Source organism: Pungitius pungitius, chromosome 1 (assembly GCF_949316345.1).
Source record: "Pungitius pungitius chromosome 1, fPunPun2.1, whole genome shotgun sequence".
NCBI classification, from domain to species: Eukaryota; Metazoa; Chordata; class Actinopteri; order Perciformes; family Gasterosteidae; genus Pungitius; species Pungitius pungitius.
Window position 1 is genome coordinate 31671608 of NC_084900.1, and position 21818 is coordinate 31693425.

Consider the following 21818-nt stretch of genomic DNA (forward strand, 5'->3'; position numbering starts at 1 on the left):
TAGTCCAGCCTCTGTCTCTCTCTCTCTCACCCACACACTCACATTCGTCCTCTCTCTCTTCCTCTCGCGAGTCTCTCACACGTCTTGTTTCTTCTTCTCTGTCTGCTGTTCTTTCACTTTTGCAGCGAGGGAATCAGAGACGATAGCCTTCCTCCTGTATTCTCTCTCTCTGAGAGGCAGACCAGGCATGTGGCACATTGTTAACTTACTGTCTTTCTAAAAGTTTATTTCTGTCTGTGCTGGAGTAGTTTAACATGTCACCACTTAACTGATGGGAATATTTATTGTTGGTTAAAGGATAAGTCAGGTGATTTGTGTCAACAAATCCTACCAGTATTTCGTAGTGTTGTTGATGGATTCAGGGATTCAGTATCTTTTATTTCATTTTAGCTTCAATGGAATCAACGCATTTTGTACTATCTTGATTAGAGTCTCTGGTAATGTTGGTTTCAGACATCACTTCTTTATTCGATAGATCGGGACAGGAAAGGGTCCAATTGAGAGGGAAAGCTGGAGCTCTGCAGCCTCTCCTTTTTTCAGTCAATTTCCTATAGTCGTATCGCTAACATCTCCTATCTCTTCAAGCTACTTCAGATTTTTATTTTTTATTTTTGTGCCATAGTTTCACATTTCCAACACAAACATATGTGTTGTGCTGAAGGAACCAAAGCTGTGGGTTTACACTATATTAGGTACACAGTGATGTGAGCCTTCAGGTGAAACACTGGCGGCTGGATTATCTCCCACACTATCTTCTCCCTCTCCTGCCCTCAGGATGCAACATCAATTGAGGAGGTAAAGTTTGTGTGTGTGTGGGAGAGATAAAGACCGAGAATTGTTATTTTATTCCCTCAGCTATTTTAGAACAATTAACCAACATATTTTGTACACTTTTGTATTTTAAAGGATTAGTTCCTATTTACAAAAGTCACACATAAACACAAAGGTAGAAGGTCAACACTGTCTATAGAGGAAGTGTGTTATATAAGCCATCAACAAATCAACCATCTTGTAGTGGGAATTAAAGTAATTTAACAGTAAATTGTGGAATCCAAATAAAAGTACCTCTCGGCTGTCGGTAGCTCTCTATGACTGAAGAACCTTTTAGATTGGACCACGATTGAGTGCCTTAACAATATCTTGAACATGTATGATTATTCAAAACTGTCTTATTCATATGAGGTCCAAACTATGCTGATTTAGATTTTTCTGAATGACCAAGAAAAAGGACAAAACAGGTTCTGAAAATAATACATCTCAAGTGAAGAATTCTCCTTGTTGGGACAAATGTGCGTGTGGTTTCGCTCTCAGTCTCTCTGAGTGACAGGAGGGAATTTGTACGGAGCATCACATATCATTAAGCAATGAGATCGATCGGTTCAGCCTGGGAGGCCCATCAGCACGATGACTTCTGCTGCGGATAATGAGTGACGATGAATCCACACGTGCAGCTCATACTTGGCAACGGCTCCTTTTTCTCTATACGGTGTTTCATATGTGGATAGCCCTCTTAGGTTGTTGGCGTGTTGTTGGCGTGTTTCTCAGCTGGGTGCCACAGCAACAGCACATAAAACATTGTCTTCAACCAGACACTCGTTGAACCCTTGAATTGGCAACAAAACAGAGAAACATTTGCATCTTGTCAACTACATGCCACAGTATAGGTAATGTGTGCACCGTTTTGCATACTGTTATTTAATTTGTTTTTAACTGTAACCGTGGCCATTTAAAAGGGTGGATTTGTGAAGAATGTCTCATGGCGCTCTGGTGATGACGGATCAGAGGGCTGCAGTGTTTTAACTCCACCTTCTAGAATTGGCTTGGAAGTGGTTCCAATGCTAATGGAAACGTGATGATCGCCGTTCTAAGTAGAGATGTTTCGATATGTTTTTTTCCTTTTGCAATACCTGAATTCATGATAGGCCACAATTATTCACTAAAATATTTTATAATGCAAGGAAAACACCTTGTTTGAACAAAAAAACGTTGTTATGATTCTGCCCGCGATCTCTCAAGAACCAAGACAAGCTGCATTAAGCAGATCATTCCCTGCAGGTTCATATCTACACGTCGCATATGATTGCATTGTTATGGACTTATAATCATAATCAAGTCCATTTCATTTTTATACTTGAACACTAAATTAAAGCTAATTGCACACATCAGGGATTCTGTGGAGTTTACTTGTGAACCAGTGAATGATAAAACAGCGCCTTCAATTCACATTTAAATAACAAAAGGAGCTTGGAATGTTCATGCTAATCATGATCAGAATTGACGCTTTATATAGAAAATTAGTCCTCCTAATTTTTGTTTTGCTGAGGAGGCTGACATCAGTGGAATGATTTTGGAGAAAGTTAGTATAGTAGTTAGTATAATCATTCACTTTATTTCATTTTGTCTCGTCTTTCCTCGTTCTTTTCCCCTTCTCTCCTGCGGTGTGTGTGAGGCTTTAAGGCTTGTGATTCTGTCCTCCAGTCCTCTTGTTTACCCCTCCTCGTTGACTATGACTATGTTTGTCTCCTCTTTCCCTTCAATCCATTATTCCTCTCATCAGACCATTAAATAGCCTTCTGTCTCTGCCTATTATTTCATTTTAGGAGGTTAACTAAGGTTTTCTCTTGTTCGTACTCATCCAACCTACTACTTTTCTGCTTCTCTATAATAAATGATGATAATAAATTAATAAATATTAATATGCACTGACCTAATATAGAAGGCATCAAAGTATGTTTAGGGAAGTGGTAAGAGTGGACGAATGCTTCAACAACCACTGACTTTCAGCTGCGTTCATGTCTCATGTCAAATCAGGTCAATGTTTACCTTTACTACCTGATTTTAGTTTTTTTCTATGACAAACACCCTTATTCTCACCCAAATCTCAAGCTTTACTTAAGCCTCACTAAATCTTTTTTTTGCAGTACGTAGATCTAAAATCCAAGGAAACTTGTACAGCGTCCATGAACACGGAACTTTCATTTGATAAGATCCAGCTGAGAGTGACACACCATCCATGAAACATCTGAAAGTGACTTTGAGTTTTACCTACAGCGCCATTGTTTGGAGCGGGGGACGAAAATGTTTTATTTAACCCGTTGAATCTGAGAATGTGTTTTGGCGAGAAGGTTCAGTAAAGCTGAGGAGTCACTGCCGGTATTTCCCCATCACATGACTGGTGGTGGTTTCCCAGCCGGAAGATGACGTCAGCTGTTCATTAGGTGTCAGGGAAAATATATTTCAGATTGCAGGGAGACACTGTCCCCCGTGTCCTGGGAGAGAGCCATCCTCCCCCCAGAGCCACCGAGGGTGTTGGACAGCCGTGAATCAGAGAGAGAAGTGGGTGAAACGCCGCAGGGATGGAGAAAGAGAGGGACGAGATGAGGAGAAAACAAGAAGTGTTTGTGAGTGTTTATGAGCCCTGTGGGCAGCCAGTGTGCGCTGCATTGTGTCACGCTGGCATTGTGGCTGGCTGGCGCTGTGCTCGTCCCGTCCTATTAGCTGGTTGACTGACTGCCCGGGTCCTGCATCACTCTGCTGCAGAGGGCCCATTCTGGATTGCAGCATGACAGCTATTATCTCACCTCATTATCCACCTCACCTGAGATGATGAATTTCCTCCTCACTTTTAAGAACTGATGCGGGCTTCCCTTGCAAGTTGCGTACAGCGTACGGCTCATTGGGTTTTTTGTAATTGACTCATTGCAGTAACAGCACATCCACATGTTTTTATCGTCACTTTGGAGACCGACCAAGAATTTAAATTTACAACATTGCATCATCACCAAGCATTTTATAAGTGAAAGACAATAAATGCTAATATCTGATCAACGGCCAGGCCAAATGCAGTATGTGTTTTATTATGTGTTTTGACACCCCCCACCACCCCCCACCCCCTCAGAAGTTGTAAACCTAGGGGAAACACTGACTTGATTTATATGTCATTTAAGGAGGAGGAGGAGGAGTTGGATTTAGGGGTGTGTGTGCGTGCGTGCGTGCAGTGCCAGGCTGTGACAGCTGCGTCTTTGTTGCTTCCCCTGCTGACTGTACCATCCTCGTATTCTGCCCTGCTGACCTTCTACGCTGTCTTTATACTGAATGCTGTTTAAACTTTTATGGCAAAACGTTGTGGAACCTGGTTAAGAAAACTACTACGGCCTGAGCATCGCTTAGCTACAGTAACACGGACACATTTTAGTGCAAATGATGAAAATCAAGCTGTTGGCCCAGAAACGATGGAGTTGCACAGCTTTTGGTTTTTGCCTGTAACAACCAGGTGTGAACCTCTCTACCCGCTCGGCACCTCCTCATGACCAGTTTTAGCTCCACACACACACACACACACACACACACAGTGCCAGGCTCTACCAGGCAGATCAATGAATGGACATCGGTAGTGTTTACCTCCTTCCTGGAGAAAACCCATTTTTCTTGATCTTTTTGTTTTGTTTCTCTCATATTTAATTTGAATTTGACCTTGTTGGAATGTGTTGCCTACCATGTCTTTTGTCTAGAAAGTCGTGTGTTTTTCTTTTTATTATGATTGTTATCAGAAGGAACGTATTTCTCTGTTAGCTTGTGAACTTGTGATTGCTTTTGCATTTTCCACCGCTGTGTTTGACTGCATATATCTATGTTCCAGGGCCAAGGCAACAGTGTCACCTCCTGTTATTCATCACATGAGCTACATGAGGCACATCACTGGCTGACTTACTGCCCTCAATTTAGGAAATGTGGTCACATCTGGTTCTCTTCTGCAGCTGCAGTTTACAGCCGCTTTGAAAGCAGCGATCAGAGCAGGCCTCTGACTTTATCTCTCGCTATCCATCTTGCTCTCTCAAATTGATCAGGCTTTTAGCTATCACTTTACAAAGTTGCCCTCTCTGCAGAGATATCATCGATCTGCCACAGAGTCACAGTCTGCACAGGGCTTGGTTGTGTCCGTTCCTCGCAACTTGACTTTATACCAGGCAGCGATTATCTGTCGCCTCAAGCGTGTTCAGGGAACTCTGGTTGGTCAGGGTGTGTGTAGGTTTCACACTAAATAGATGCACGTGCTTTTGAATACATGCATAATGAGCGTGTGTGTATGTGCGTGGCGTCCAGATGGCCCTCTGTAGGCTCCGTGCTGGTGAACAATCAACACGGAGCCTCGTTGGAGATGGGAGGACACCTTAAAGACAGTAGAGGACACGCACATTGCAGGAGGCAGCTTTATATCCCGCTAGTCTTCTCTCTCATCGCCCGCCACCCCCTTCTGTGCAAAGAATGGGTCTGCATACTGTACCGTGTAAGGGTCCTGTAGGAATGTGCATATACTGCCTATAGTCCAACATAACACCTCCTCCTCCTGCTCTTTGTGTCCCTTCTTTTCTCTTTTTTCACAATAATACTGCATATATCATCCATAAATCTCACCATTTGAATACATCTGTGTGTGTGCGTGTGTGTCTGTTTGTTGGGGTGTGTCAGAGGTGGGTTGTTGCCATAACGGGGCAGGGCCATGCGGTGCGGTGTGACAGGCAGGCACTGAGAGCTCGTGCTGCGTCTTAGCGGGATAATCCATTCTAATCCCACATGGGGGAGTCGCCGGCATGTTTCTACGCCCCCTCCACCATCACCAACACCCCGACCCTTCCTTCTTCCCTCCTCCTTTGCCACAACCTCCCCTTGGCTCTCCATCCCTTGGGATAGGAGGCAGGAGGCAAGGGGGGAGGTGGGAGAAGGAGGGCGAGTGAAGGAATTAGCATCTGTTACCACTCTTACTCAGGTTAGCTCCTATGAGGAGAAAGGGGGGGGGGGGGGCTCTCGCTGTCACTTCGCAGTGTAGCCACAAATAAAAAAAAACGACACGGGATGACCCATTAGAGCCTCAGACATCTCTATATCCCTCTATCCATGCTTCCACCCATCCCTCTTGTCCCCTCCCGCCTGCTCCTTTGTTCCTCCCTCTAACACAGACTCATTTTTCTCTCTGGATCAATGTTCCTCTGGCTTCTTCATCTTTGTTGATGCTAACCCGTAGGTTTCCTCTTCTCCTATTAACTTGTTTATCTTCAGTCCCATATTCATGCACTTTAAGCCATTCTCTACTCACCCTCTCAGTTTTTCTTGGCGTTCTCCTCTTTCTCTCATTAATGGTTCTCCTCCCCCCCCTCCCCCTGTCTCCCCTCCCCCCCCCCCCCCCCCTCTTCCTCATCCTTCCTCTGTAGTGTACTCAGCATTGCCCAGCCTGCTAATGACACTGAAATCGATGCAGTGCTCTTAATAGCTGACAGTTAATTGTAGAAATGTGAAAAGCACCAAAGGTCTGTTGTTGTTGTTGTTTTCAATATCAGTTAGTTGCATTACAGGCCCAAGTAGTGGCACTTAACTTTGAAACGCACTTGACAAAATCAAGGGTAAACTAGCCAACCTGGTCCTAGAAGACCAACTAAAAGAACTCAAAACTGCTAAATATTTATTTTTGCTATGTAAATGTAAAGATGTGAAAATGATTGATGAATTACGGCGTGATTTCTCTAATGCTCACCTGAAACCTATGTGGCCATTTGTCTCTGCTCATACAGCATTTTATATGCCATAGAATCCATCCACCTTTATGTTGAAAGTATTTGTTCTTAGCTTGGAAGTAATTGTCTTCCCTCCGCGCTGAACTGGGCGTTAGTGATGAGGCCTAGGCGCCAAATATCAATGCTCTGCATATTCTTAACATTATCAGCTACTCTGCAAGGGTTTGGTGTCTGAGTTTTCACATTATCATAGAACTCAACACCACTAACGAAGAGCTCAAGCACCACTATCTCTTCAAAGCGTTTCCCTCATCATAGGTTCAATTCAAGATGGTACAACAAATATCGTAAACTCTTGAATTTGAACTGAGAGCTGTTGATGCCCTGTGTGACCTTACCAACAGGCAGCAAAATGAATAACTTCTAATGTCAGCCTCAGTTGGAAGTGAATAGTTCTTTTTACACTTATCACCATCATGAAACTTGAAACCGGTTGTTCTCCGCTAATGGTAAAAAAAAAAAGAGCAATTAGTTTAAAACTGACAGGTCAGTGTGATCTGCTCTCCCTGAGGTCATTGCTTCATCCTCTACCATTTGTTCTTGTGACTGAGTGACGCACAGACTGCATACAGACACCCACACATACGCACTGAGCAAAAGGCAGAAAAAGGTCAGGAAATGTGGGCAGTGGGACGGACCCAGAATTGGACAAACCTTTCTATTCACATGCACAATGGGAGCAAACACACACAAACACACACACACAGTCATGCTGTATGTTGAGGGCATCCCTCTTTTTTTACATTTGTTATAGTAAATGGAGTGTACACAAAGCTAGTTTGTTCAATGTTGGCACCAGGCAACCTGCTGTGTAAAGTTATTACCTAAAGTTATTACCAATGACATTTAAAACATTTTTGTTCCCATAAGATTTCTTGGGTTGGAATATAGAGTCGATAAATAAAGCTTCTGGGTGAGAAAGAACTGTCGGCGCGGGAAAAAAAACAAAAAAAACACCCCGGAATAGACAAGCAGAAATAAATGGAGATGCCCCCACCCCCCCCGGCCCCCTCCCCCCACCCCTCAATCCCCTCCCTCTCCAGGGCTTCTGTTTTGCGCATTAAAAAAAACCCAATCTGCTTAATTAATGCCACATTTTTTGATATGCACTATGTAAATCACTGCACAAATGCCCCCATCACTACAATAGAGACATTGATTTGTTGCTTTCGCTCCTGTGTATGGCTGAACTGTAATATCTTGTGACCATTATTAAATCACATCGATTGAAATGGGCTGCTTTGCTCCCATTCAGAGCTACACTCAGGTGATATATGTCTCCTTTTTTAATTAAAGGGCCCCGGCTCTCAAGCGCACAAGGAGGTGGATCTTCTGTCTGATTACATACGACTGTGGTTTGACTTAACGTGCTCTTTGCTCCAGAGAGCCTCATCGTCAGCGCGTGTTTGATATCTTTCAGTATTTGGGCTGCAGATGGGACGTTTGACCAACCATTGTTAACTATGGAACCGGATTCCAATAGTGTCCGATGGATGCGGAACCACCACCATAAGGCACATTTTACATAAATGCTCCACACAAAAAACAAGGTCCATCAGCAGATTCATTGGCGTTTTTTTTTGCTCTGAACTATGTTTTTTAAATGAATCACTCAATACTCTGTTTCAAAATCTAAAAGAATAACTTCAAAAAGATTATATTTATTTATTTACAACCCATTTGTTTTTGGGCATCAAACTCCCCTACAAAATGAAAGTTGTGATACAATGAATCATGCTGTGCAACGTATTTATAACTCAACTGTAGCATTAGATTGTTTGAAAGCAAACAAGCATAAGCCTACATTATCAATCTGATTGGATTCAAGTCAAACATGATTATTGATGCCGCACAACCATTTTTGTTATTCCACTCGCAAAGCTCCAATCTGCAAATGTTTTTCCAAATGTGTTTCAATCCCACATTTGAGTGTTGACACATTCGATGTGGTTTCTAACGGGTTCACCACCCTTTTCCCCATGCGGCATCTTTTGTCACTGGGGAAATAAAGGTTTAGGTTATGAACTGAACCAGTCCTCACCTTTTTGACTCCAATGAAGCATAATTTAATAACAAATAGGACTGGGACCATACATACAACATTTAAAATCCCAGAATTGTGAAACAATGTGACCACAATTAAGCGCACTGACCAGACACGGTCCAGCTGTGTACTAGGTCACAGCCCAGTCCTCGTCCCCATGTTCACATCATTAACTACATGCCAGCAGGCTGATGACCTGTGTGCCTTTTTTAACCCTGATGTGTTGTTTCACTTTCATTTCAGTGACAAGATTGGCCAGAGTGAAGCGAAGGGTCGCGCACATTCACACACCCGGTGCTGAGCTCCCAGCTCGACGGTCATTACAACAGTTTGCACACCATGAACACGGGAACACGCAACATGCAAAGGGACACCTGCCCGTGGACACATTCACACATTCCCCGTTCAATGCCTTTATACACACGCATTGATAGAGACGTGTGCTGCCATTTTAGCTGATGCAGCATCCTCTCCCCTACTCGATTATGGATGGAGCAATTACTGACTGTCAAAGTCGCGGCCCACTTGTTCTGAGTCTCTTAGGGGACACGCTTTCTGCTAGCCCCGACGCACATGCGCTGTGTTTGTCCTTGACGCAGGGAGACATTTGACCCCTTTAACACACCTGGTACCCCTCCAGGCTGCAGGGAAAGCACTTCCGACCGCTATGCATCACAGTCACAACACCGCTACCCAGAGACTGAACCAGAGTGGCGAGAGAAGAGGGGGTGAACAAAAGCGCGGCGTGCCCCGGAAGGGGAGACGGACGTGGATGTGCTGGAAAAGTGAGAGGAGGGTGGGACGAAGGGAAAGGCGGCGAGGGCAAGAGGTGGTCAGGTGGTCATGTAGAATTGAGAGCGAAAGGTCCCACTTTAGCGTTTGCTCTACTGTGTCCTTGAGAAATGATCCTTGAATCAATTAGATTAGTATATCTCCTTGCTATCTGGAACCAGCAAAGATTTGCCGGCTTCCCAGATAAGAAAAATATAAACAAAGAAAGAATATCCCTGGCAAACTTCACTCGAGAGAGTAACCAAATTAAGACCAACTTTCAGGGCTTCCGTAGATATAAACCGAACATACATGGACGGACAGGAGCAGAGTGACGAGACGGCGATCTGAGGAGGAGAGGCGGGTTCCCTCACTGGGGTGCAGGAGCAGGGGCTGCAGTGTCTCTGCTGAGGGGGGATTAGATTGGCCTTCATCACTAGGCATGAATGGCTCTCACACACCCATAAATACAAGCCATGCTTTTCTGGCTCCAGGTCCTATGGCTCACTTCCTCTTTTTACTCATACTCCACTCCTTATCTCTCTATTTCAAACTCATGCTTCATTGGCAAAACCATGACTAAGCCAAAAGTGTAATAATAATAAATATATGACTACCAATGGTCTGCACAGTACAACATGGAAGTAGTCTGTACTAACACAGTACCATATGCTAATACAAATAGATGTATGATGCATTTGGATATATTAACAATATATATAACAATATCACAGAGAGCCCAAAAAGAAAAGACACAATACAAATCTAAAAATCTCTCCCATGTGCCCATCCGTTTGACTTAATCTCTCTTCACCCTTCACCGTCCCCTCCCCCATCTCAATCCTCCCTCATCCTTTCCCCTCCCTCCTCCTGCCGCCCCCACCCCCTGGCCATGACCCTCTCCCTCGCCTCTCCTCCACATCCTCCTACCACCCCCCCCCCCTCCTGACCTCTTTCCTTCTGGCTGGCTATGCCTCCCTCGACAGTGTATCGCCCTCTCCTCCTTTCCCCACCCTGGTGCCTCTCTACCCATCTCTCCCTCTCTCTCCATGCAGCAATTTGGGCTCCACCCTCCCTCCATCCCCTCCCTCCCTCCCCCGACAAACGAATGACACAGTCGATACCATCCACAGCCCCCACTCCCTGTCTCCATCTCTTCTGCATTTTTCTTGTGCTGTTGACTCATTTAAATGACCCCGTCTTCCTCTGCTGCCTTTTATTTCCCTCCAATCATGTTCTCTTCTTTCTGATTCTACTCGTTAACGCTTTCATGTTTCTGTGTCGATTTGCTTCTCCCTATGTTCATCCGTCAAAAGCGCCCCATCCACCCTTTCCCATATGTTGGTACGTTTGTGAATGCAGGAAATATTGTATTGCATACAAATGTTGCGCTAACTCTCAACAGTGAACCACAAATCAAGTCACATTGGAAGTCGCACGCAGGCCCCATCCTTCTTCTCTGTTCTTTGTGAGGGAAGGAAAATGTCAAGTTTTCCTTCTCCGGACCAGAAGTCTATTCAGATCACCAAACCCAACATTGAGTTGGACAGGCATCCATCCTGCCTTCCAGCTAGCTTGGCACAGACCATTTATTCCATGATTACTCATTTAGTGGCCTGTGTGTCTTAATGGAGAGACAGAGAGAAAAAGATAATCAACCTGCTTCAGCAATAAAGACTGACGCATTTTGCTAGTGAAACCCTTTTTTTTTTTTTTTTTTTTTTTTCTTGGTTCCAATAGTTTACATGCAAAGGTTGTTGGCAGACAGTGGATCACATTGCATATGATATTGGATGTTATGGGGATTGTTGCACTTTGCCATATTCTTGCAAAATATGCAGCCCTACTACTGAATCATGTGTAAGCAGTATCAAGAATTTATTAAAGTGAGAATTTATGATATAGTCAATGACCAATGTTCTATATAATAACCTATACTTCTAATAGTAAAGAACATAATTTAAAATGTTTGTATTCTAACTTTTAATTGAGTCATTTATCGGAATACTTCTTTCACCTCTGCCAACTCCCCAGATAGGGACCAACTGGTCTATTAACATATGAGAGGAGTAACTCTGCTAACAAAATATGCAACAGAACGGCAAAGTTTTGGTTCTGCTGGTTGTGGCTTTTAAAGAAAATGCATGCTCTCCCATTGTCCCTGGCAAAACAAATTGCATTAATGACAATGACGAGGTTAGGAGAATGTTGCTGCCATTCAGACAAAGTGGGTGGAAGACTAGCTTGGTAATGATGATGATGATGAGGCGATGGTGGCATATTGTGATGGGGGATGGGTGTCAGTCATACTGCAGGGTGTTGACTGTGTTATTGTCTGGTCAGGCTACAGACTGGACGGGTTAAATCAAATAAACAGACCCTGCCCCTCTCAACCCGTAACTATTGCCTCCATAGTTGACGAATGCAATCATAATACAACACATATCTCCGGTGCGTTGGAGGCTGCAATGTTGTTACCTTGGACACCCTCATTACAATTGCTGGTAGCCATGAAGGCGAAAGCCGTCCTTGGCTTCGAAATACTTTAATAATGTGAGGACACATTATTTTTCACCTACCAGCAGACAGTTTGGAAATTAATATTTTCCTATCGGAGTCATCGCTGTCACAGTCCTGCTGGTTACAGGAAGACAATAACTGTCACCCAATTTCATTCCAGCTGTGAGACAGAGGTGTCTGTTATGAAAACATTTCCTGTCGCACTGATGAATTATTCTTTGCATTATTCCCTCACATGAAAAATACAGAGATGTTCACAGTGACATGGCCACTTAAGCAATGTTGAACAGAGGGTTTTGTACAGGTAATATCACTGTGAGGCTTTCTGAGCCTGTCTTTTGTGATGCTGTCAACTTGGATTGCATTGGACTCTAAGTTAATTATGTTTTGTGTCTCTGCTCTATACAAATACAGCATGATGGAATTTAACAGTAATGCATGGATAAATAATTCTCTCATAACCCATCAAACCGAGGCAGAGTTTTTAAGAATGTCCTAAGCCAATGTGGCTTTTTCATGAAGGAAGCCTGCCATCTGCTGGGTACTCAACTTTAGCCATGCAATTATAAAATGAATATGTCTATTATGGGCAAACATATCAAAACATCATCTTACATTTAGAATTTTGGATCATTTAAAGTCTTTGTTTGAATTATTTTATATATTTATATTTTCTCTGCATGTTGTTGATACGTAATAGTACCGTGATGTACATAATGTCGTCTGTTAGATGTCCAAGCTAACTCTAGCTATTCAAGAAACTTATTCAAGAATTGGTTGGATTAGTATCCATCTTGGGGTAGTGCAGAATAACAAGCTTCCTCTAGTGCCTATAGGCCTATGGAAAAGATAGGGATTTGCTTTTTATTAGCAAGTTAGCTCTGTTCATAAGGCAAAATAAAAATTAACAATATCTTTTCAAAGGAGAATAACAACAATAAGTAACAAAATCAGGGGGACGGGATGCAAAATAGAGGACAGGATGCTTTTTAATTCCCCCAAAACATAGTACCCATTTAAGCCATGCAGATTGATTTGGTCTCATTGGTTTTGCTAGTTTTATTTCTGTAACTGCTGTTTTTCTCATTGATGTACCCTGGGTTTTTGATCGCAGAGGAATTTATGTTTTTATGAAATTTATGAAAGGCTAATTGCAACATTTATGGATTGAAGCAGATCATTTCAATGAATAAAGCATGTTGTGAACTTTGGAAACGATTACAGGTTGATTTGTGCTCTTTCCAGTTCTTTAAATTATTGGTAATATTTGTATCACAGAAGTTGGATACCACTGCAATCTAATTCTACAAAAAATATGTTTTATGACAATATGCCTTGTCTTTATCTGCAAATCTACAGAGATACACAATGAAACAAACTAAACTACAAAAAAACAAGACTCACAGTATTCCTATTTAGATTTAGAATTATTATAAGTGAAGCTGTGAAGGTTTGGAATGTCTTGTCCAGCCCGGGTAAAATTGAATTCGTCCCAAATAAATTTGAGGTGTTTTGATGCCAGACATGATAGAGCAGGATATGTGTAAACATGGGCAGAGTAACATCCCACCATTCTGCTTGGCTAAACACCACCTGGGGTTATTGGGGGAAATGTGTAATTTAGGCAGACTGACCTCCGTCACTCTAAACACATGTTTCCAGCTGTGTGCTCGTCAGCTGCCGGGAATAACAAGCAACAACAGCTTAGCAGCAGCACAGTGTTCTTTTTTTTTCCTGTGATATTGATCCTGTCCCTTTTCCTTCCAGAGGACTCCTCGTCAGAGAGCGGCAGCGGAAATGGCCTGCCCGCCCTGACTCCTCCCTCTTCCGCTGTGACGGATGGCCCCATGGTAGGGGAAGCAGAGGTCATCAATGGGAACGGCGGCCCGGCCCCGCTGGACTTCAGCACGCCTACTTCCTCCTCCTCGTCTTCCGAGGACCAGCAGCCAATGAACCTCAGCGACCCGCCCCCTCAGCGCCTTACCCTGTCCACATCTCATCTGCCCGTCACCGTGTCGGCCGCGGCTGCCGCGCTGCTCGGCGCTCTGCATCCCAGCGCGCCGGAGGAGCTGCGCAGGAAGTACCCGCTGGCTGCCAAACCTCCCTTGGCTCCGCACCCTGCCCTGCCTCTGCCCCTGCCGCACACACATAGCGCACACACTCCCATCACACACTCCCAGTCCCACACGCACACTGTCGAGCTGCGATTGGACAGAGAGGCCAGGGACTACGGGGGCAAGGTGAGACCACACGATAGACATACACACACATGAGGACTTTTTTTAAATGGACAGTAATGGAAAAAACAGTATTATAAATGTTATCATTTCCCATGAATAAAACACGTTTTCAACTAGCAAAACATTCTGCGTCAATCAGTTGGCGTTCTGAAAAGTTTTAAAAACCTCAAAAAATAAAAGGTTGGAAAGACTTACCTGACCAATCTGCCTAATGTGTGTGTTCAGTCCCCCCAGTACAGTTCGGGCGGCAGCTATGACAGCGTGAAGATGGACTTAGGTGCCGAGGACCTGACCACAGGGCGCCAGGGTGCCCCTGACGATGATGACGATGACCACGACGACCACGACGACAACGACAAGATCAACGACACAGAGGGAGTCGACCCGGAGAGACTAAAGGCCTTTAACGTGAGTCAGATTCAATGCGTTGGTGCATCATGTCCCACTGGGGTCCATTAGTTGTCAATTGAAGACCTGACTGTATATTTCTCTTGAACAGCATCATCGAGCACACAAAAGGCTTTTTATTATCATTAATCAAATGACTCGATGTGATGGGTAGGCGTAGCAGGGTAGCTCCCCATTTTCCTACCAACTCTCCAGTTCTTAAAAAGCCCTTTATTGTATTTCAGCTAATTATTTTTAACTCTTTGGTTCAGTCTCTCTACGCTCATAAAGTCTAAGTCCAGCAGCAGGCAGCTGTTTTCAGCCAACAACATGATGGCATCTACACATCTGCTGTCAGATATCTTTCTCATGCGATCACGCTAATAACCATATACTAACTTTATGCAGATTTAATCTTTCATTTTTGTCAAGGGTTTCTTAATTATATATATTGTATTACTGAATTTATTTATCTTGTTTATTCCTTAATAACATATAATAATACTACATTATCATGTCAATATATGTGTTCTGGACAATAATATGAAATGGAAATATTCAGATAGAGTACGGGTACTTGAATAATCTCCCTAGTTACATCCCACCATTTACAAATGCATCAATCCGCGCTGTCTTCCTGCAGATGTTTGTGCGTCTGTTTGTGGATGAGAACTTGGATCGGATGGTTCCCATTTCTAAGCAGCCCAAGGAAAAGATCCAGGCCATCATCGAGTCCTGCAGCAGACAGTTCCCTGAATTCCAGGAACGCGCCCGCAAGCGCATCCGCACCTACCTCAAATCCTGCCGACGCATGAAAAAGAGCGGCATGGAGGTAATGTGCCTCTTAGCAGAGTTAGCAGATATATTTTCTGTTAATAACCAATAGCTGTGTATCTTCAGAATATTTTCACACTCGTTTTCTATTTTTTATTTACATTCTAAAAGGTGTCTGTCATCTCAAAGTGGTCACCAAAATCTACTTGTAATTCATTAATTTGTGACTACACAGCTGATTATTCCATTCTATATTTATTGTCGCAGTGATCAGAGTTATTTCAGTCTGCGGATATGCAGAGTTATTAGTACGCAGTGAGCGTTGAGCTGTTGATACGGTGCAGTAACCAGCGAGGTTGAGGGTTGTCACTGCTTTTTCTTCCGCTTGGAGCAATACACTCTTTATTACCTCCGTACGTTTACTCAAGTACTGGCTTTAAAGCTGATGTGTGGAACTTTTGTCTTCCTCCTTTGGCAGTGAGAGTCATTACCGTATGACAGAGATGGCATATGGGGGACATTTATGGAGAGGATGCAGCTATCTTGTAAACAAACCTCTTCTTCCTCCCACCTTTACTGAAATTGTGTGACAGGCCAACAGGCTGCTTCTCACCAACTGTAAAGCCCAGCGAGTTATTGAAATGACTCTGCTGCCCCCCAGCGGTGAAGCGTCATACCACACATGTATTTATGCACAGCCAACAGCGAGTTGTCCTTCACTGTGAACTGTATTATGTAAAGGTTCTAACTAAAAGAATTTGTCAAACTACAATGCACAAAACAGTCTCTTATACCTCCATTATCATTTCAGAAGCCAGAACTCATTGCATGAATGAAAGTAGAGTTGATCATTAAAACTGCAGTTATTTTCTTTATGTAGTTATCGGACACATTTGTTTCAGTCAACAAAAAAAGCAAAGTCAGTATCTTCCTGTATGTAAATCCACTTTCTAAATACAGAAAGATGGCATAACGCCGTTACATAACTTTATTTTCCTCAATGTCATTGTGTTCTCTACAGACCCGTCCTACCCCACCTCACCTTACGTCAGCCATGGCCGAGAACATCCTGGCAGCCGCCTGTGAGAGCGAATCACGCAACGCCGCAAAGAGGATGCGCCTTGATGTCTATCATGTAAGACTACTTGATGTTTAGTATTTGACTAACTAATGTACATAGAGGCTAGCAGACTGCCCTCTGTCAATGGGTGCGAAATTAGCTGTTGAATGAGATCCACTGAAAATGATGGGTTGAAATTGAATCAATAGAGCTGAATTGTTATTTACCTACAGGCCTGAGTTCTAGTTAAAAATACAGAAGTAATACTCAGTGGACAAAGCCAAATAATTGCAGTTACCTGGTGCACTGAGCGTAGTAAATTGTTAGCTTGTTACTAACTGCAAACACAACCCAGCCACAGCGACACACATATCTAAACCAGTAAGTTATCATTCCACAGAGGAAACACTGTTTATTATATATTTGTGCACCAAAGAGAAAGGAGGGTTTGTTTTACAAGAGATATCGCAGCTAAAAGCTTAAAAGCTTTTCACTACTTCTAACAGTAAAGCTGGTTAAAAAACTAAAAATATGCTAATTTGAGCATATTGTAATTGTCTTACGTTCTAAATACCCGTTGTGTTTGAATTCACAGTTTGCTGTACAGCATTTTGAAAATAAAACCCTGTAATTCCGTCTTCCAGGATGAGCAGATCTCTCTGGACAAGCCGTCCAGTGGCGCGGGGGGGCTGAGGGAGCCGGCATCCTTGGCTCACTCTGCATACTCCTTGGCTGCATCTGCCTTCTCCTCCCAGGACTCCCAGCTCTACATCAACGGAGCTGGCCTCAGCTATGGCTACCGTGGATTCCCAGGCCTGGGCGCTGCCATGCAACACCCCGTTTCCCTGACGACCGGCGCTGCTGGTCAGAGCAACGGTGAGGATGGGAGTAGGTTTCAGAAGAAAAGCATCTTCATACGGACAGAGAGGAGGTGGACAAGATAGAAGCATCAAAACAGGCAGGGGAGGGAAAGAGATGAGAAAATGACGAAAGAAGCATCATGAACAGGTGATTAGGGGATGAATTAGGAGAAGAAGGAGCAGCAGAAGAAAGAGAGACCAGTCGGATGGCAGTGTAGCAGCCAACACACGTATACAATAAAGACAGCCTTGCTAGCGCTGGGGTAGGCTATTTATTTTTGACAAATTGGACAACAATTATATAATAACCTTTGAGCAAATTGTAATTTAATCATCTGGGACAACACTAGACTTCTCCACCTTCTCTTGACTGTGTTTTAGGGTTTCAGAAAATCTATTCTGTGACAGAGACTTGGCCAACTAGTACTAGTACTGTATGCAATACTGTATCTTAGATTCAGAGCGTTGATATAGCATCAAACAACTGGTGTCTCATCAAATACAGCTGAGAATGAGGTCGCTCTCCCTCTGTGCATGCTGTTTGTCCGAGCTCCTGTTCTTTTCCCTCGATTTGTTGGTGCTCCTTAATGAGTTGTAGGTCTTGGTGAAATGATTCCGTTTAAAGAGTACACGCAGTATCACTGCTGGGTGTTTTATTGCACCTGTGCAACACCCAGCAGTGAAGCTGAGGTCACTGCTACGCGCTCTTATATCACCGTGAGAGCGAGCGCTGAGCGGGTTAGCGGTGGCATAGCTTTGCCCCGTGTGTGTTAACTGATTAGAGCTAAACAGTGTTTCCATGACCACAGTATTTCGTTTTTTTCCCCTCTCGTCACCTCGGAGCTTAAGAGTTTAATGGTACGACAAGTGATAAAAGGTATAATACGCCAGTAGCCTTTTATCGTTTTGAACTGACTGATCTTTTGCTCTTCCACCTCCTCTCCCCGTCTCCTTCTCTTCATTTCACGTTTTACTTAAATATCCCTCCTCTACGCTGTCCTTTTTCTCGATTCATCAATCCTTCTCCCTCACCGGTTCCCCCTTCCTCTCTGCCTCCACCTTTAGGCCCAACAGACCTCAGCATGAAATCGGTCTCCTCTGCCAACATCGGTAACTCCACCTCCTCAGCCTCCATCAACAACAGCCTGGGTGGGCGGGGCAGCGGGGGCGGCGGCGGAGGGGGCGGGGCGTCAACCCAGCTCAGCCAACCGGAGATCACGGCCGTGCGTCAGCTGATTGCTGGCTACAGGGAGTCAGCCGCCTTCCTATTACGCTCTGCAGACGAGTTGGAGAACCTCATCCTGCAGCAGAACTGATTCGGGAGAAACGTGGGAGAACACACACACAGACACACACACACACACACACACAAACAAACACACACACACATTTCCCATTTGGTTTGTTTTGTGTCCGTCCGCATCCTCGTCTCTTCTTAAGGAAGCTTAACACCGCGACGATTTTGCTGTTCCCTCCTTCAGAAACTGTGGCCACTATTTTTTTATTTTCTAGAGGAAAAAGGTGGGAAACTGGAATAGAAGGAGGGAGACCACAACTCTCCCACAACCTCAGTCCGTTGCTTCTGGCTGAGGAAGAAACTGATATTTGGATAAAAAAAAGGAGCATATGGTCTCTGAAGGAATCTCTTGCCCTCCTCTCTGAAAGCGCGTCACAATCAGCACCGCACTGTGAGCTGAGGAGTGTGGAGAAGAAAAAGAGAGGAGGAGGATAAAAGAGGAGTGTAGCTGGAACAAAGAGTGAGGACCGCTGCTGTGGGTCGAGGAGAATGCGACTTTGACTCGTGGAAGGAGAGATGCCGTTTTGTCTGACGGGAGCCACGTCGATCATAACGATTTAAAGAATGATAAATATTGACTCCCTGAATTAGTGCTACTGACACTTATTGTTATATCACAAGTGTTTTTGATTTTATTGAAGTTTTTCTTTCTTTTTTTTTGGAGTCCAGTGAGCATTTATTTTGTTTGTTGTTGTTTTTTACTCTTCCCAAGTGGCTGGTTTGACTTATCTTAACAGATAGCACTAATAACAGAAAATAAGAGCGTAGGGGCGACGGGATGGAAACTGGAAATGAAAAAAAAAAAGTTGATGCTCTGTTTAAAAAAAAAAGAGAAAAAAAAGGAGAGAAACCTTTTGTGTTTGCTTGTATATAAGCTCCCTTTGTCCTATAGCACTTTTTCCTCACCTGAAACCTCACCTTAAATCCCCCAGCCTCCTCACCCATTTTACCCAGGGAGCAACTTGCTACTTATGCATCCGAGACGCCACGTGGACTACCAGGAAATACCTCAGATCAGACCTGCCAATTCCATTTTCTGTTCCTCACACCAACACACACACGCACTCTCCAAATGAAAAGAATGGTAACGTTCCCACCAGAAGCCAGTATACTTCTACTTTACCACTTGATGTCTTCAAGGATTCTATCATTTGGGAATCAAACTATATTGCTCAAAGACCTGCAATATCTAAAAACAATGGAACTCTTGAACTGAACACTGAAATCTTTGAACTCTATTGTTTTCATCCGTGCAGGTTCATGCGTGTGCTGCTGTAAATAATCAGTTCATCTTGAAAACTTGAGAAGAATCAGAGTGGACAGGAGTGTGTTACTCCAGGAGGTGACTTTATCCTTAAAGGGGAGGCGGTTTCTTAAATGTAACGTGGGTTAAATGTTGACCACTGGTGGCAGTTTGACCTCCAGCTTCTACTTTTTTTTTCTTTTCTTACAAATGTAGAACGCCAACGAAACCTCAGCATCACTCAGTTTAAAACCCTCATCTCCCTCTCCTCTTCATCTTTTTTTTTTCTTCTTATTCTTCTTCTCTCCATTGGACCTACTCTTCACCTCTCCTTCGTGGACCTAACCCTCCCCTCCCTGGTCTGCTCCAGGCTTCAGAGGAAGAGGAGAATTGCTCTGTCTTACTGTGTTTGTTCGTTTGTTAAACTTGGAAATGGCCATTGTTGTTATTATTATTATTATTATTATTAATATGATCATAAAGATGAACGTTCATGTTGCTGCTGCTATACAAAACCGGACCTTCTGCCATAGACCTGAAACCTCAACACAGCCGGGCGTTAGCTAGCCGCAGTGCCCCCTGGAAACCCGACCGACCTCCTGCGACCTTGACTGCAACAAAGCAAAAACGATACAAAGACTTACAGGAGGACTTAGTGAAAACCCTCCTGCCGGCATCCGCTCACCGTCCTGTGTCTCTGACTGGTTGGTTGGTTGGTTTCTTTGCTTTTGCTTTCTAGGGCTTGATTTGTGTTGTTTTATGACTTTCTAACTGTGAAACTTTTTTTTTTTTCTTCCCATATTTTCACCCTGTGGAGGAAACAGGGAGGGATTTATTAGTGGAGCCTTGCACCTCCACTGTGGTATTCTATACTGGGCCAACAATTACACACTTAGACCACTCAACGGACAAACTTGGTCCAGTTGGTGAAACTCGTTATTTGATTCTGATGGAAAGAGAGATGACACTGAATTTCTACATATACCTTTTAAATATACCTAATGGCTTTTAGCTATATTAATACAACACCCTATTACGGTTGTTTTTGGTAAACATTGCTGAACATTATATTCTATGATATTCCAGCGAACCTATGTTGACCTGCTTGGAGTTCAGCCAAGGCCTCTGTGTTAAAGAAAAGTTTACATTTTTGGAAAAAAGATTTCTCCCGAGAGTTAGATGAGAAAATGATTCCACCTTTCCACCTTGAGGCAGGAAGTAGATTCATTTAGCTTATTATAACGAGTGGAAATTGAGAGAAACGGCTACGCTGTCTCTGTTCCAACTACTAGCGCCCTTAAGCTTAATGTTAAACACCTTATTTCCATAGCTCTATAATTCAAACAAAGAAAACGATTTACAAACAGTTTATTTGCAGGACAAATCTTTAGCTGTGACTTGGCGGTTGTTCAAGCTCATAACCCCCTCGTCATTTTACACTTTTCTTCAGAATGAAACCAGGAATGTCTCATTTTGAATGATTTTGTGTCATTGGTACATGGCGAGGTAAGCGGTTTCTCCAGGTTTCCTGTCTGTATGCTAAGCTATGCTAACCATCCCCTGGCTCCAGCGACACAAACAGAGAAACTAAAAAAAAAAACAAAGAGTAAAAGATTTTGTTTTGTTTTGGTACAGTTGCTAACAAAAAAGCCTCTCGTGTATCTCTTATTTTGACGCTGATGACCGATTTGCTCCTGGGTTTTGACCATCAGTCATCCGTGATCTGAAGCGGGGGGGGGGGGGGGGGGGAGCAGTGAGAAGCGATGTGGTGTCTGTTATTTTGCAATGCAGTTGATAATCGTAGCATTCACCGGCTCAGATGGTCAATGGTGCATCCCGTGCGCTGTTGGCTACAGAGGGGGGGGACCCCTGAACGCGAGACCTCCACCCAAACTTTCACACGTTCATGATTGACGTTTGCTTGCAATGTCCGAAACCACCCTCGTCAATTTCAGATTAGTTTGAAAACGTTAATTTGAATTTAAAACGGCCACAAAACTAGTTTTTGTTTTTTGTTTAAAGTTTATTACTGATCGCCAAATGACACAAGAGA

At 43.6% G+C, this 21818-nt stretch overlaps 1 protein-coding gene across 2 annotated transcripts in view; it reads left to right on the forward strand.

Annotated features, from left to right (window-relative positions):
• LOC119222373 (nucleolar protein 4-like) overlaps positions 1–21504 on the forward strand; it is a 70591-nt gene extending 49087 nt beyond the window's left edge. Inside the window, exons 5-10 of one of the 2 annotated variants that reach the window (XM_062565065.1) lie at positions 13672–14144; positions 14370–14552; positions 15175–15363; positions 16327–16440; positions 17010–17241; positions 18300–21504. In XM_062565065.1, coding sequence (XP_062421049.1) covers positions 13672–14144; positions 14370–14552; positions 15175–15363; positions 16327–16440; positions 17010–17241; positions 18300–18541 — 1433 coding nt within the window. In that variant the 3' untranslated portion in view covers positions 18542–21504. Of the gene's footprint in view, positions 1–13671; positions 14145–14369; positions 14553–15174; positions 15364–16326; positions 16441–17009; positions 17242–18290 lie in introns of both variants that reach the window. The other variant, XM_062565066.1, reaches the window with a different exon arrangement.
• Positions 21505–21818: the final 314 nt, after the last annotated feature.